At 39.6% G+C, this 15905-nt stretch overlaps 1 protein-coding gene across 1 annotated transcript in view; it reads right to left on the bottom strand.

Moving 5' to 3' along the window:
* Positions 1-7763: 7763 nt before the first annotated feature.
* The window catches only part of LOC126259474 (methylosome protein 50-like), a 42998-nt gene continuing 34856 nt past the window's right edge, over positions 7764-15905 (bottom strand). The window contains exon 7 of the mRNA XM_049956311.1: positions 7764-8017. Within this exon, the coding sequence (XP_049812268.1) occupies positions 7849-8017 (169 nt within the window). The 3' untranslated portion in view covers positions 7764-7848. The remainder of the gene's footprint in view (positions 8018-15905) is intronic.

The raw sequence follows: 15905 nt of genomic DNA, 5'->3' as shown, positions 1-15905 counted from the left end.
ATTAATAAGTGGCATAAGAGCAGTTTCTAATCAGAAACTATACGTTTAACAGGCCTGACGAGGTAAAATATGCAAATTGTTTTCTTTTTTACACAATCAAAGTAGTGTGCTTTTTAAGGAGCTTATGCACAGAGTTATTAATGCATGCGCTGCATTAAATTTAACTGTAGCCTAGCCATAGTAACAGTTAAAAAAGGAACATAGGTACAGCTCAATTGCTGTGATCACTATCTTAAATAACAAAGTAAATGTCATTCCTATGAATGTTGACTGAGTTCACTTCGGAGTGAATATGGTAAATATGTTTACATATTCAGGGTCCAAGGTATAAGGAAACTATGCCTGAGTAGTCTGAACAGTCTAGGAGAGCATGGCTACCATTAGGAAATATTCCAATCTTGTTACTTTTCTGAGCTTTGTTAGTTTGATTCTCTCAGCTCTCCTGATCATTAAAACGAGCAGAGATGGCCACTATCAGGAGTGTGAGAATAGACATCTGTCAAAATTATGATAACACCTATGGTAAACAAGTCAGCGTGACACTGAGTAATCCAATGAGAAAAAATTCTCCACTGTAGATAAAATATAATCGTCATGTGGCTCACATCATGCTGGATAACGATTGTCTGAGATACATTTAAGTGTGATGACATGAACAGAACTGTCCACACCAAATATACTGTATATACAAAGCCTGAAACTATAGTTCAATTCTTTTATCTTGGCGGCTCGCGCATGCCCGCCCAGACGCGGGAGATTGTTGCGTTGCCAGTTGCACACGACGGACGCGCCAATAGAAGTAGCGCCATAGTATAGCATAGTTCGCAAGCTTACGTTTAGGGGGGCGCGAAGCTCATGACATGAAGTAAAGCCACCACGGCCGCATTAACCCTTTCGCTGCTACAAGACGTGCTCCCTGCATTCCACGCTGTGCGCGATTTTGTCACTGCACTGCTCGCCTGTGCAGACACATCGTGTTCCGACTGCTTTGACACTCGTATCATTTGATTCCACAAAAACTGTTTTGCCCAAAAATTAGATTTTTACATGTTTTCTTGACTGATACCTTCCCCCCGTAAATGACTTAATTTTGTTTCGACGTTCAACGCAGTTATTATGCCGCATTAAATATAGTAAACCATTGCATGAAATTTTGAAGAGTTTGCAGAGGTAAAAGTCCATAGAGTATACTTTCCATATGGTCGATTTTAGTTGCCACATTGTTGAGAATGAAATGTGGACAAGATACCTAAATTTCATATAAAACTACTACATGTAATGCTGCATAATAACTGCGTTGAACATTGAAACAAAATTAAGTCATTTATGGGGGGAAGGTATCAGTCAAAAATCAAATTTTTGGGCCAAATAGTTTTTGTGAAATCGAATGATAAGTGTGTCAAAGCAGTGGGAATGCCATGTGTCTGCACAGGCGAGCAGTGCAGTGATGACAAAATAGCGCACAGCGCGGAATGAGGGGAGCACGTGTCTGCAGCAGCAAAAGGGTTAATGAAGAGACAAAGCACTAGAAATAAAAAAAAAAAATTGCATTCAAACGAATATAATTCATGAAGTAAGGCACTTCGATATTTTTTTAAATAATGAAAATATAAGCAGTGCACAAGGTTTGAACTCCACCTTTCGCGTAGAAGCCCAACACCTTAACCGTTACACTAACGCAGCTCGTCTGACTCCACAACGCCATGAGGACTGTAACACGTTAAGCAAAATACTGACAAACACTGTTGGTATGACTATGAATTACTCACGCTTCGTCGAAGTACAATAGGAAATAAACAATTACCACTGTTCTTTATTGCGAAAAAGCGGTTCACGAGATTGATACAAACACCTTTCCTTGCTATCGCCTGAATTAGGAGTCTTATTGCTTGTTTGGTTTAATTAATTAATTAATAGAATATGAAGCAACTGGTATAAAGAATGCCTTTTCCAAACTTTCTATAAAAGTAAGTCTGCTATCAAGACATTGCCTTTGTTCTATTACTTTATTTATGACTGAATGTTTCTAAAACTGAAGACACTCGTCCACGCTATGCACTGCAGTCGAGATCTGGCAACGTCTTTCTCTGTTCATTGGCTGACTGTGTTTTGTGACGTCAGATGCGCAGAACGAACCTAAACTCGGCCGCCAACATAAATGATGCGCACTTTAGTCACGCAGGGAGAAAATAGCGGTCTCAGTTTAAAGAATAAAAAATGTCGTCTTCAAGAATAACAATAATAACAAATAGTTCCTAACAGAAGTACACTTAGTGCATTAAAGTGTGTATTCTTAGATGCAATACATACAAGAACACTAACAATCTTGCTTTAGGACACTAAATATTTAGTAAGAGAGGGTAGACCAAAAGCAAAACTTTGTGGAATCAAAATGTGTTGTGTTAATATAACTGTGCAACAACAGTTGTTTGCATGCAGTACACACGAGATGATCTGAATTCGAAATGATGGTGAACTAATTGTCAATGGCCACAAATAAGATTGTTTCACAAATGTTTAGAACTGATTTCTGTCGCTTACTCTTATCTGTAACCAATGAGTTGTGAAATGGAATCCATGTGTGGGTGTAGTACTCATTTATTCACAGACACCCATCTCAATGGTTCATGTAAACTAACATTCAAAGGAGGCACACATACTACTGTTGGATCAGGGTATGGCACACACGACAGACTGATACACAGCTGTTAACATGCAATTCGACAGCCAAGGAACTTTACCTATAAAAGCAAATGTGCTTCAAGTGATTGTGACAGTGTTTTGCTTTAACAAATTGTTCGCCGTACATTCAGTGATGGATGTTTCACCACCAGGCCACACAAGGCACACAGCGTTAGGCATGAGGCCACGCTAGTGTGCGGTTCTGCTGTTGCTACTGCCAGCCACATGAAAGTCAATGTATTAAATTACGAATCTCTTGTCACCTGACTAACAGTAAAATAAGGTTTTTCTTCCCCAATGGATCCATTTAACGCATGTTATATATGAAATTTATTTCTCAAGTATTTTTGAAATTGTGACCTCTGTTCCCACATACTAATAATGGTTATGGTCCAGATAGTCTTAGTTATGTATTACACATAGAAATGTCTCTCTCATATCTGATGAGACGATCAGCAGTCACTCAAGCCACTGTTAAGATGTCCAGAATATTTTAATGGAGACAATATCTGGCATTCTTGACTATCAACTCATCTCTCCCACTGTTTCTGACTGCACTTCGATGACCACTGTATAAAAAGAAAGAATTGTGTGTGTGTGTGTGTGTGTGTGTGTGTGTGTGTGTGTGTGTGTGTTTGTGTGTTTTACATAGGTGGTTCAGTCAATGGCAGCTGTTATTAATGTTGTCGTTGTGGTCTTCAGTCCTGAGACTGGTTTGATGCAGGTCTCCATGCTATTCTATCATGTGCAAGCTCCTTCATTTCCCAGTACCTACTGCAACCTACATCCTTCTGAATCTGCTTAGTGTATTCATCCCTTGGTCTCCCTCTACGATTTTTACCCTCCACGCTGCCCTCCAATGCTAAATTTGTGATCCCTTGATGCCTCAGAACATGTCCTACCAACCAATCCCTTCTTCTAGCCAAGTTGTGCCACAAACTTCTCTTCTCCCCAATCCTATTCAATACCTCCTCATTAGTTACGTGATCTACCCACCTAATCTTCAACATTCTTCTGTAGCACCACATTTCGAAAGCTTCTATTCTCTTCTTGTCCGAACTATTTATTGTCCATGTTTCACTTCCATACATGGCTACACTCCATACAAATACTTTCAGAAATGACTTCCTGACACTTAAATCTATACTCGATGTTACCAAATTTCTCTTCTTCAGAAACGCTTTCCTTGCCATTGCCAGTCTACATTTTATATCCTCTCTACTTCGACCATCATCAGTTATTTTGCTCCCCAAAAAGCAAAACTCCTTTACTACTTTAAGTGTCTCATTTCCTAATATAATTCCCTCAGCATCACCCGACTTAATTTGACTACATTCCATTATCCTCATTTTGCTTTTGTTGATGTTCATCTTATATCCTCCCTTCAAGACACCATTCATTCCGTTCAACTGCTCTTCCAAGTCCTTTGCTGTCTCTGACAGAATTACAATGTCATCGGCGAACCTGAAAGTTTTTATTTCTTCTCCCTGGATTTTAATTCCTACTCCAAATTTTTCTTTTGTTTCCTTTAGTGCTTGCTCAATATACAGATTGAACAACATCAGGGAGAGGCTACAACCCTGTCTCACTCCCTTCCCAACCACTGCTTCCCTTTCATGCCCCTCGACTCTTATAACTGCCATCTGCTTTCTGTACAAATTGTAAGTAGCCTTTCGCTCCCTGTATTTTACCCCTGCCACCTTTAGTATTTGAAAGAGAGTATTCCAGTCAACATTGTCAAAAGCTTTCTCTAAGTCTACAAATACTTAGAGAAAGCTTATTAATAACAGCTGTAACAATAAATCACCTATGCACCAACAACCAACCATTTTTTTGTTCCTTTACAACAAAGCAAGTTATGAAACTCCCTGGCAGATTAAAACTGTGGGCCAGACCGAGACTCGAACTCAGGACCTTTGCCTTTTGCTGGCAAGTGTTCTACTCGCGGAATTAAAGCTGCGACGATGGGTTGAGAGTCGTGCTTGGGTAGCTCAGATAGTAGAGCACCTGCCCGCGAAAGACAAAGGTCCTGAGTTTGAGTCTAGGTCTGGCACACAGTTTTAATTTGCCAGGAAGTTTCATATCAGTGCACACACTGCTGCAGAGTGAAAAATTTCATTCTGGAAAGCGAGGTATGGTACTGTTCGTGTAACTGGAACATCAAAAAAATTTGAATGATACCTTGATCACCGATCTCTTGTACTTTGGGGAAATCTGAAGATTTTGATGTAATTTTACATGTACTAATTGTGTAGTAAACGGAACTGTTCTGTTGAGACAAGTACTACAAGAGGTTGAAGAGCCTATGTGTCACTCTCCTTTGTCTTCCATACACCACTGCCCAATGGTGGTGGTGGTGGTGGTGGTGGTGGTAGTAGTAGTAGTAGTAGTAGTAGTAGTAGTAGTAGTAATACAGTAAAATTGTGATCCAAAGTTGAGCAAAATCAATTCAACCTCTGGCAACAAACCATGAGTATAGTCAAGTGTGTAAAACCAACAAAGTGTGTAACTGTTGGACCCACATTAAGTTATCTACCGACTGAACATTAATGTAGTAACGTGAACACTAGCTTCTTAAAACAAAACTCAACAGAAGTACAGTGTGGAATGTACAAAGAAAACAGTGAATATAAGCTTTTGATCTGTACTAATTCTGGTGTGTGAAATGTAAACGAAGAAGAATTCTTTGTGTGTGTCTTGGGAAAAAGCGATAATTTGCCACCGAACAATGACGTTGCTAACTCCAATGTATCTCATCCGATATCAAGCTTCATTGTATTTCACTCATTGTAATCAGATAATTTTAAATAATCGTGATGCCAACTTTAGTGTCTTTCCTCATGGAGAAATCATGTAAGTTTGCTTTGTGCATGCTCGAGTCTTACAGTGGTTTTCATTGTACCATCATTCGTAACTTCAGTGTTCATATATTTGCCTTCATTATCTGTAATTGTTGGTTCATTTCACAATCTGCTTTGATTTAAAAAATGATTTGCAGTTTACTGATGTGTTAATAACTCATCTGTTGATTTATGAGATGATGCAGTGATTGAGTGATAGTCACACTATTGCAAATCAAATCCATTTAGTATTAAAATCGGACCGGCACCTTTTGTAATGTCCGACTTTCATATTAATGCAAATAGTACATTTGGCTTGGAAAGTTAATTTTCATATTTTTAATCATTGGAAAGGTCATCTAAACAAGACTGATCAGGAATAATGATTTCACTTTCTGCATTGCAATGGCCGTAGCTTTAGAAATATAACGTATTATTTTAACAAAGATTTAAATGCTAATGCCAGACTGGCATAAGTTCAGAGTTCTGTGTTAAAAATCAATCTCCCCCCCCCCCCCCCCCCCCCAAAGTTGAATTACACTGCAATATAAAATATAAATTCAGTGATAGTACAGTTTCCTACATCATTTTTTACTGTAGGGTATGACCATCCCAAGGATCTTTCACCATAATGGGAAATAAAGATTAAAAACTAATGTAAACAGTAAACACATTTATATGTAAACAGTAAACACACATTTATATGTAAACAGCCATCTGACAAAAAATCTGTCTGTTCAAAACCAGTAAGAGTACAATTTGCATAAATAAACAGTAATATCAATAGTGGCTAGTTGCCTTTTTTCCCTTCTTCGCAAGAATTGATCCATATGCTGTACACAGTCATGGTCTCAAAATGTCAGTTTTTGACAAAATAGTGTGCTAACCTCTGTAATTACTTTATCAAAAAGTTGAAGTTATTTCCAATAAATGATATTTCCGCATGTATTAAATGCTTAAGGAAAGTATACATTACATAAATATTATTGTTTAGGTCTTCAGTCTGATGATTAGATATACGCAGCTCTCTTTGTTCACATCTGCATATTTACTGTGACCTACATAAACAAACTTTCTTTAAATAAGTAGCAATAAATAAACTGTAACACAGTCTGCTGGCAGAAAAGCACCAATTCAGACAGATGGGCATTTAAACTGTTGTTCTAAACACATTTTATCAGTTAGAATCAAAATGTTTTGGCAATATTACATTCTCCTGTCCAGTTAATGTTATGAGCATCACAGTTTCACTGACCATTTTTTGCTATTGTTCCTAACCCGTAAGTCGTCAGTCAATATGATGAACTAAAATTAAGGTTTATGCTGCGTCATCTGATACACCATGGATATGTTCATTCATAGGTTACAGTGAAACAACTGTCTCACTGATACACATACGTGCAAAACTTTGTCTATCCACAAAAGTAGCAGCAGCATCAAGGTCTGGAAAGTTGACAATATGGCCAGGAGAGTGGTATGCTGACCATCCGCGTAATGTCGAATGGCTGAGGATGACATGGCGGCTGTTTGGTATTCCTTGGACCTTCACTAGCTGGACAAGGAGTTTGTCAGTGGCTATTTGTAATTCCTATGGTGATGTTCACTGGAAATCCAAGTGGACTGAACAGAATGACATTTGTCTAGTTTTGAGGTAAATTGGTTTAAATCATGTTCCTTCAACCACAAAAACATTCTGACACTGGGCATTGTCAGCTGTCCAGCTGGTAAAATAAACAATTTCCCACTACAGGCTTAGGTAACATGATTTACACTAGGTGGCTGTCTATTACAAGAAACAAAGAAAAAGTAATGCAAACTTTCTTGGTTATGTACAGATGATCGACATCTTTTTGCTACTACTGTTTTTAGCATTAGTCTTCTCTAGACAGGTTCAAGTAACAGCAATAAGTGAAGATCAGTTGAGCCTTGTCCATTCCTTTATTTTTTGTCAACTGCTTGGTCATTGAAACATACTGTTTGCCAAGGTCACTAACATATTCTCTTCTTACTCATTCTCTTCGCATCATTAACTATGTTTTTCTCTTTCAGGTTGTTTCATATGATGCAATTAAGTTCGATTCTCGTGTTGGGTGGTTTCAATGTGTGTGTCAATGAATTAATGTTTCTACTGCACAAGGATGTTTAGTGGGAAAGAACAAATTATTAAGTCCTTACTAACCAGGCCCCAAGACAATACATTAAGCAACTGCAAGAGACACACAAGAAATTAAAATCAAACTATTTACCAGTTGAGAGAAATCCTTTATTTTTAAAAAATTCTTCAAAATTAATAACATTAAGTAATTTTTGAGGAGGAAAAGCTTTCCTAAGAAAGGGCACGATCTCCACCAACTTCGTTTACTTCCATTTCTGCTGAAGCTTCACTTGGAATATGGCGAAATACCTGCTTATCCCATCCACAGGTGTAAAATGATGTGTCCCTTTGATGCCATGCAATACCACGAACAAAGTCCTTGTGACGGTCATCAGAATAGCTGAAATACAAATTAAGTCTTAATATATATTAAACAAAATTTGTGGACCAAATGAGAAGTGTGATTATCAACTGAACCTAGATATGACAGAATGAATAAAAATAAATAAAATAAAATAAAATAAAAAGGACGCTGGCAACAAGCAGGATATGAAACAGGAAGTAAGAAAGAAAGCACATCACTCAGACGCCAGGCCAAGAGGATGAGGGGAGAAAGTTGAAAGGGGAGCAGTGATATGTAACTGATCTGCATGTCCAACCACAGCTATCCGAGTGAGCTGGAAAAAGAACCTCAAACTTCAGTTTTTTGCCTAACTATAAATGGCAGCCAAACAGTGTCACTATAATGCAAAGAAATTCTCCACCAACACATCTATTACACCAGAATTTACAGATTCTCTCCTCCTAAAGGTAATTACCAGACATTCATTGTGTCTCCTTGTAATTTTAATTTAAGGTTCTACAGGTGTGGAGTAGCCATGTGAACTTACACCAAATACAAGAGTAATGTAATTTACAGTGATTAAAATTGTGAACTGTGTCATTAAAACTTAGTTGTGGTCATTAAAATTACAACACACGTGTTTAAAATGGACACACAGCTTCATCTGGGAAAAGTAAAGCCTTTCTTCACTACTCACTCCAGTAGTCTCTGAAGCATCCACTTTAATTGCAGAGCTGAAGCTAGGGAGTTTGAGACCGATCAGTAAATCATACAGTCATTCAAAATGATCTTCAATGTTATCCTCACTGTGTCAATTAGACTTAATATTGACTATGGAGAAAGGAACATTTAAACCATTCTCTTCCAAGCCCTTACTGTCATGGACCTAAGGGCTGGAGTGTTCCCATCTGGTGATACAGACTAACTTCCAATTTGTCAATTATCCCTGATTGCACAGTAACAAGTCACTCCACTGGGAATGAGGTAGCCTCTTACAGATTTCCGTTGTCTTTTGATACAGTGTATTAGTGACATGAATAACACCCCCCCCCCCCCCCCCCCAAATGAACTATGAACCTTACCGTTGGTGGGGAGGCTTGCGTGCCTCAGCGATACGGATAGCCATACTGTAGGTGCAACCACAACGGAGGGGTATCTATTAAGAGGCCAGACAAATGTGTGTTTCCTGAAGAGGGGCAGCAGTCTTTTTCAGTAGTCACAGGGGCAACAGCCTGAATGATTGACTGACCTGGCCTTTTAACACTAACCAAAATGGTCTTGCTGCGAATGGCTGAAAGCAAGGGGAAACTACAGCCATAATTTTTCCCGTGGGCATGCAGCTTTACAGTATGGTTAAATGATGGCGTCCTCTTGGGTAAAATATTCCGGAGGTAAAATAGTCCCCGATTTGGATCTCCGGGTGGGGACTGCTCAGGAGGACGTCGTTATCAGGAGAAAGAAAGAAAACTGACATTCTACAGATTGGAGTGTGGAATGTCAAATCCCTTAATCGGGCAGGACGGTTAGAAAATTTAAAAAGGGAAATGGATAGGTTAAAGTTAGATATAGTGGCAATTAGTGAAGTTCGGTGGCAGGAAGAACAAGACTTATGGTCAGGTGAATTCAGGGTTATAAATACAAAATCAAATAGGGGTAATGGAGGAGTAGGTTTAATAATGAATAAAAAAAAGTAGGAATGCGGGTAAGCTACTACAAACAGCATTGTGAACACATTATTCTGGCCAAGATAAATACGAAGCCCATGCCTACCACAGTAGTACAAGTTTATATGCCAACTATCATAGCTAACACTTGGTTCAAGAACCATGCAAGAAGCTTGTATTTATGGAAGAAGCCTGGAGATACTGGAAGGTCTCAGACAGATTATATAATGGCAAGACAGAGATTCAGGAAACAGGTTTTAAGTTTTAAGACATTTCCAGGGACAGATGTGGACTCTGACCACAATCTATTGGTTATGACCTGTACATTAAAACTGAAGAAACTGCAAAAAGGTGGGAATTTAAGGAGATGGGATCTGGATAAACTGAAAGAACCAGAGGTTGTACAGAGTTTCAGGGAGAGCATAAGGGAACGATTAACAAGAATGGGGGAAAGAAACACAGTAGAAGAAGAATGGGTAGCTTTTAGAGATGAAATACTGAAGGCAGCAGAGGATCAAGTAGGTAGAGAGACATATTTAATTTAATTGATGAAAGGAGAAAAAATAAAAATGAAGCAGGAAGAAATGAATACTAATGTCTCCGGAGAGGCAGTGTGTGCGCAGAGCTGAAATTAGAAACCAGTAGAAAGTCAGTTTGTTCTGTGTCTGAATGTCAAGGGTGTATATGTGGACGAGGAAAAAAAATTCCACATTTTTCCCAGATTTCCCAGTTAAAAATGCACTTTCCCCTCAGAACTGTAAAACATATAAATCCTTCAAATGTTTAAGGTTTTATACACTAGTGTATAACTTTCCGGTGCTCAAAAGAATGTTTTGGAAAGATCTTTGATGTACAGCAACAGGTACACTGGATATTTTCATATTATGAAAATATAAATTCGAATTACTACTGACAGCCTTGGGAGAGCCAGTCCTGACAAAACTATACCATCTGGTGAGCAAGATGTATGAGACAGGCAAAATTCCCTCAGACTTCAAGAAGAATATAATAATACCAATTCCAAAGAAATCAGGTGTTGACAGATGTGAAAATTATCGAACTATCAGTTTAATAAGTCACAGCTGCAAAATACTAATGCGAATTCTTTACAGACGAATGGAAAAACTGGTAGAAGCCGACCTCGGGCAAGATCAGTTTGGATTCGGTAGAAATATTGGAACACGTGAGGCAATACTGACCCTACGACTTATCTTAGAAAATAGATTAAGGAAAGGCAAACCTACATTTCTAGCATTTGTAGACTTAGCTAAAGCTTTTGACAATGTTGACTGGAATACTCTCTTTCAAATACTGAAGGTGGCAGGGGTAAAATACAGGGAGCAAAAGGCTATTTACAATTTGTACAGAAACCAGATGGCAGTTGTAAGAGCCGAGGGACATGAAAGGGAAGCAGTGGTTGGGAAGGGAGTGAGACAGGGTTGTAGCCTCTCCCCGATGCTATTCAATCTGTATATTGAGCAAGCAGTAAAGGCAACAAAAGAAAAATTTGGAGTAGGTATTACAATCCATGGAGAAGAAATAAAAACGTTGAGGTTCGCCAATGACATTGTAATTCTGTCAGAGACAGCAAAGGACTTGGAAGAGCAGTTAAACAGAATGGACAGTGTCTTGAGAGGAGGGTATAAGATGAATATGAACAAAATCAAAACGAGGTTAATGGAATGCAGTCTAATTAAGTTGGGTGATGCTGTGATCTCACCAACCGATGATAGCACATATTCAGAGCATAGGACATGATGTAGTCAGCCAATAGCAACATCATTGTTAAGTCGTGCAAACACAGAGATAGGAAAAGTTAATGGTTTAAATTAATACACATAGTGTAGCTACAAGAAAAGCTAAGCTTTCGTATATAATATTGGTCTTTTTGAAGGTTTTACACTTTATGATACATCACACAAATGTGCCAGTAAAATTTTAAATAACAACATAAATGTATGATCTGATCTGGTTTCTAAATTATTCCAAGTGGCTGGTCCTCAAAGTGTTAAGTTTTAAATGAGAGTCAAAACTGTGCAATTTAGGAAATTCATTGTACATTCTCACATGTAACAGAATTTATCTTGCGTAAAACGAAATTTATTTTGAACGTAATGCGCTTCGAACCACATTCGCAATATTTTCCTGTGACCTGTTAGAAATATGTTTGTTTCAGCAGTTGCCAGAGTGTGCCAGAAAACGGGCACTGCAGCACATGTGTAGCTACAATGATGTAGGAAGCCCTTGTGTTTGTATGTATGTATGTTGCATGAAGAGTTCTTACATTATGGTGTAACAGAAATGGAACACCAGAGCATACTCCAAGATCATTGGAATTTTATAAACCATATTAAAATTCGAATTTCACTTTAAGCTGAATTACTCATGTCCAGATTCACAATGAAGTAGGCCCCAACCTGATATTAAGCTTTTCAGTGTGGCTTTTTGGATGCAAATATTCTTGAAGTACCACTACTATATTATCTCAGGTTTAGTTCTTTACTATGGCATAATGCCATGCGTGCCAGAAGATGAAAACATGCACTTGAAATTCAGCAGACAATTGAAACCAGCCAATAGTGTGGAATGAAATACTTTGTTCCAAATAGATTAACTGTCTCTGCAGAAGAGACTAATAAAAGCTAAATTTCTTTAGCAAACTGAAAAAATAACTTCATTGTTCTGCAAAGAGATTAATGCTCGACTGCCAAAAACAGAGAAACAAAATTAAATCGAAAAACAAACTAAAGACATGTTTTAACCTTCTGTAATTAGGTGACTATATTCACTTAATAGCTCACAGCCACAGAAATCTCTTGTTTTCATTTGTCATGAAAGCTGTAAACGAAGAGGTAACAGCAAAAACACTAAATGTAAACACAGGCCACGTGGAGACTACTCCCCTTCTCATTACAACTCAGATTGTTCTGCACCTGCACAAATCTGGCAACATGGGCTCGCCAGAAAAATTTCTCAGGTACCATCTGACTGCTTGCTGCTATTGCTGGTACAACTAACAGCCACACTTCAAGCAGCCGTAAGTACGAGAAGGTACTGCTCATACATGACTCAACAGCGCCTGCACCCACTGGCAACTGCTCAAACGAACATAATGTAAACAGTTGCAACATCAGCTCATCGGAAGTTTACTGATATGAAGTATTGTACAGTCTTCGTCCTGAAGCCTTTGACATTTTCCTGTTAGCAGACACCTGTGTGTACACTGTGTTTTGTTGTCTTAAATGACATTTCCTTTGCAACTTAAGTCCCCCCCCTCATTTATGTTTTACTGCTGCAGTCAAATTCTGCAGTAGCAGAGTACAGTGAAATTCTTTGTTAGGGTATCAGTTCTTACCAATCAATCATCACCACCACCACCACCACCACCACCATCATGGACAGTTTCCAGCCACTGGCTGGGTCTGTCGGGAACACAAGCCTCTCCATCGTGTTCTGTCTTTCCACCATTCCCCCTCTTCCACCTTCGTCCAGTTCTCTCCTCTTCTCGTCACACATTCCTTCACTCCCTTCACCCATCTATCTCTTGGTCTTCCTCTGGGCCTCTTCCCCTCCAGTTGCAGATCAAACATCCTCTTTGGAATTCTTCCCTCATCCATTCTCTTCGTGTGTCCATACCACTGCAGTCTTGATTTTTCTATCCTGTCCTGTACTGGTTCCTCCTTTAGTCTTTCCCTCACATACACATTTCGCAATCTGTCTCGTCTTGTTACACTCAACCTGCTCCTCTGGAACTTCATTTCACTAGCCTGTATTCTACTTTTGTCACTTTTGTGCATTACCCATGTCTCACTTCCGTATGCCAATATGGGGACAAAGTAGGTTCGGTATATAATTCCCTTGGATTTCTGTGGCACCTCCTTGCTCCAAATAAGCCCCCTAATGCATTTGTAGAACTGCCCTGCTTTTCTGCACCTTTCATTTATTTCCATTGCGTTTCCCCCCTTACTTTCAATCATGCTTCCCAGGTACTTGAAGTTCTCTACCACTTGTAGTTTTTCCCCTCCACAAGTTATATCCACATTTGGCCTATTCTTCTTCCTTGCTGTGACAATTATTTCACTTTTCTTTGCAGAGAAATGCATTCCATATTGAGCTGCCGTTGCCTCCCATGCATCTAACTGCTCCTGCACCTCCTCCTCGCAATTTTCCCACAACATCAGGTCATCGGCAAAAATCACTGCTTTCATTTTATGATCTCCAATTGCATCTGATACTTGCTGTAGGATTTCATCCATAACAATAATAAACAATAAAGGCGAAAGTGCACTTCCCTGTCGCAGCCCATTTTCCAGCTTGAACCATGCAGTACGTTCCCTCCCCACTGTCACACAACTCTCACTTCCCTCATACATTTTTCTGACTTTTCGTGTTATCTCTTCATCTATCCCTTTTGCGTTCAGCACATCCCAGAGCTTGTCCCTACAGATACTGTCATACACCTTCTCAATATCTAAAAAGGCCATGATTAAGTCCTTCCCGTACTCATAGTGCCTTTCCTGCAGTTGCCTTACCACAAATATGAGGTCCGTTGTTGATCTTCCCGGTCTGAAACCATACTGCTCCTCTTGCAGTCTACTTTCAATACTGCTTCTTATTCTCTTCTCCAGGATCTTTTCCTAGATTTTTCCGCAGTGGCATAGCAGGGTGATTCCTCTGTAGTTCTCACATCTCCTTTTATCCCGTTTCTTGAAGATCAGGACTATAATTCCTTTCTTCCAATCCTCAGGAATTCTGTTCTCCTTCCACACCACCCTCAGCACTCTGTATAGCCACTGGGTTCCTACTTCTCCTGCTGCTCGTATCATATCCACTGTTACTTCGTCCCAACCTGGTGCCTTGCCCCCTTTCATCCTCTTTATGGCTTCTTCCACTTCATTCCAAGTTAGATCATCAATTTCCCCACTATTATAATCGTCTGCTGCCTTAGACTCTCCATCGCTGTTAGTTACCCGCTTGGCGGCATTCAACAGATCTTCAAAGTACTCCTTCCAAATCTTTTTGAGCTCATGCATTTCCTCCACAACTCTTCCATTATTATCCATGATCCTCAGGCACTCGCTTCTGTCGTTCCTCTTATTTCTTACCATGGTGTAAAGTACTTTTTTGTTCCCTTCACTGTCCTCTTCTAACATTCTTGTCCATTTTTCCATCCACTTCTTCTCCGCCCTTACTATGGTCTGTGCCACTTTCTTGCTTTCCTTATATTTTACCCTAGCTTCCTCTGTTCGGGTCTGGAACCATTCTCTATGGGGTTTCCTTACTTCTCCTCTTTGTGCTAGTTCTTCCGCACACAGTCTCAGCTGCCTCAACTAGAGCCCTCTTAAAATCTCCCCATTCTTCTTCCACTGTTCTCTGATCTTCCTTTGGCAGCTTCTTCCTGATCAGTGTCTGGTACTGGGTCCTCCGTTCATCCTCTTTCAGCATCCATGTCTTCAACCTTTTCTCCTGTATATCTGCTGCCCTCCTATCTTTTTTCTCTCTCAGGGTGGCTACCAACAGCCGATGGTCACTGTATAAGGCCTCAGATGGAATGACCTTAACATCTGTGAGGCTGCTCATCATCTGCCTATCCACTAGTACATAGTCTACTACTGAAGTTTGGGACCAGTCTCCACTGTACCAAGTTATTTTGTGGCTACTTCTCTTCTTGTACCAGGAATTTGCGATCGCCAGCCCATTCCTCTTGCAGAATTCCAGCAACAATTTTCCTTCTCTATTTCGGTTCCCCCAGCCCTCTGGTCCCATTATCTCCTCGAATCCTTTCCTGTGTGCCAACATGTGCATTGAGGTCCCCTATTATAATCTGATTACCTCCATTTAGCTGCTTTTGCATGTCATCTTCAAATTCCTCCTCCTTTTTTGTACACCCCACCTGTGGGGCATATGCTTGGATGATTTCAATGCTTTTTCCTTTCACTTGTACTCTGGCTTTTATCATTCGATCATTGATACCTTCCACCTCCTCCTGCAGACCCTCTCTGACCACTATTGCCACCCCATTTCTTCCCCTCTCATTCCCTATCCAGTACAGTTTACATCCTTTACTTAGTGGTTTTTCACCAACTCCTCTCCACCTAGTCTCAGCAAGTCCCAAGATGTCCAATTTCCTCCTTTCCATCATTTCTACAATTTCTTCTAACTTCCCAGTTTGAGTCCTTACGTTTAAGGTGCCCAGTCGTAAGCCATCTCGTAATCCTTTTCCATTGCTTGGTCAGTTTCCTTTAAATCCGTTCCGTGATCCGAGGCATGTTCCTTTTTAA

Source organism: Schistocerca nitens, chromosome 5, assembly GCF_023898315.1.
Source record: "Schistocerca nitens isolate TAMUIC-IGC-003100 chromosome 5, iqSchNite1.1, whole genome shotgun sequence".
In the NCBI taxonomy this organism is placed as follows: domain Eukaryota; kingdom Metazoa; phylum Arthropoda; class Insecta; order Orthoptera; family Acrididae; genus Schistocerca; species Schistocerca nitens.
The sequence above is the reverse complement of the archived record's forward strand: the minus strand, read 5'-3'. Positions and strand labels throughout refer to the sequence as shown.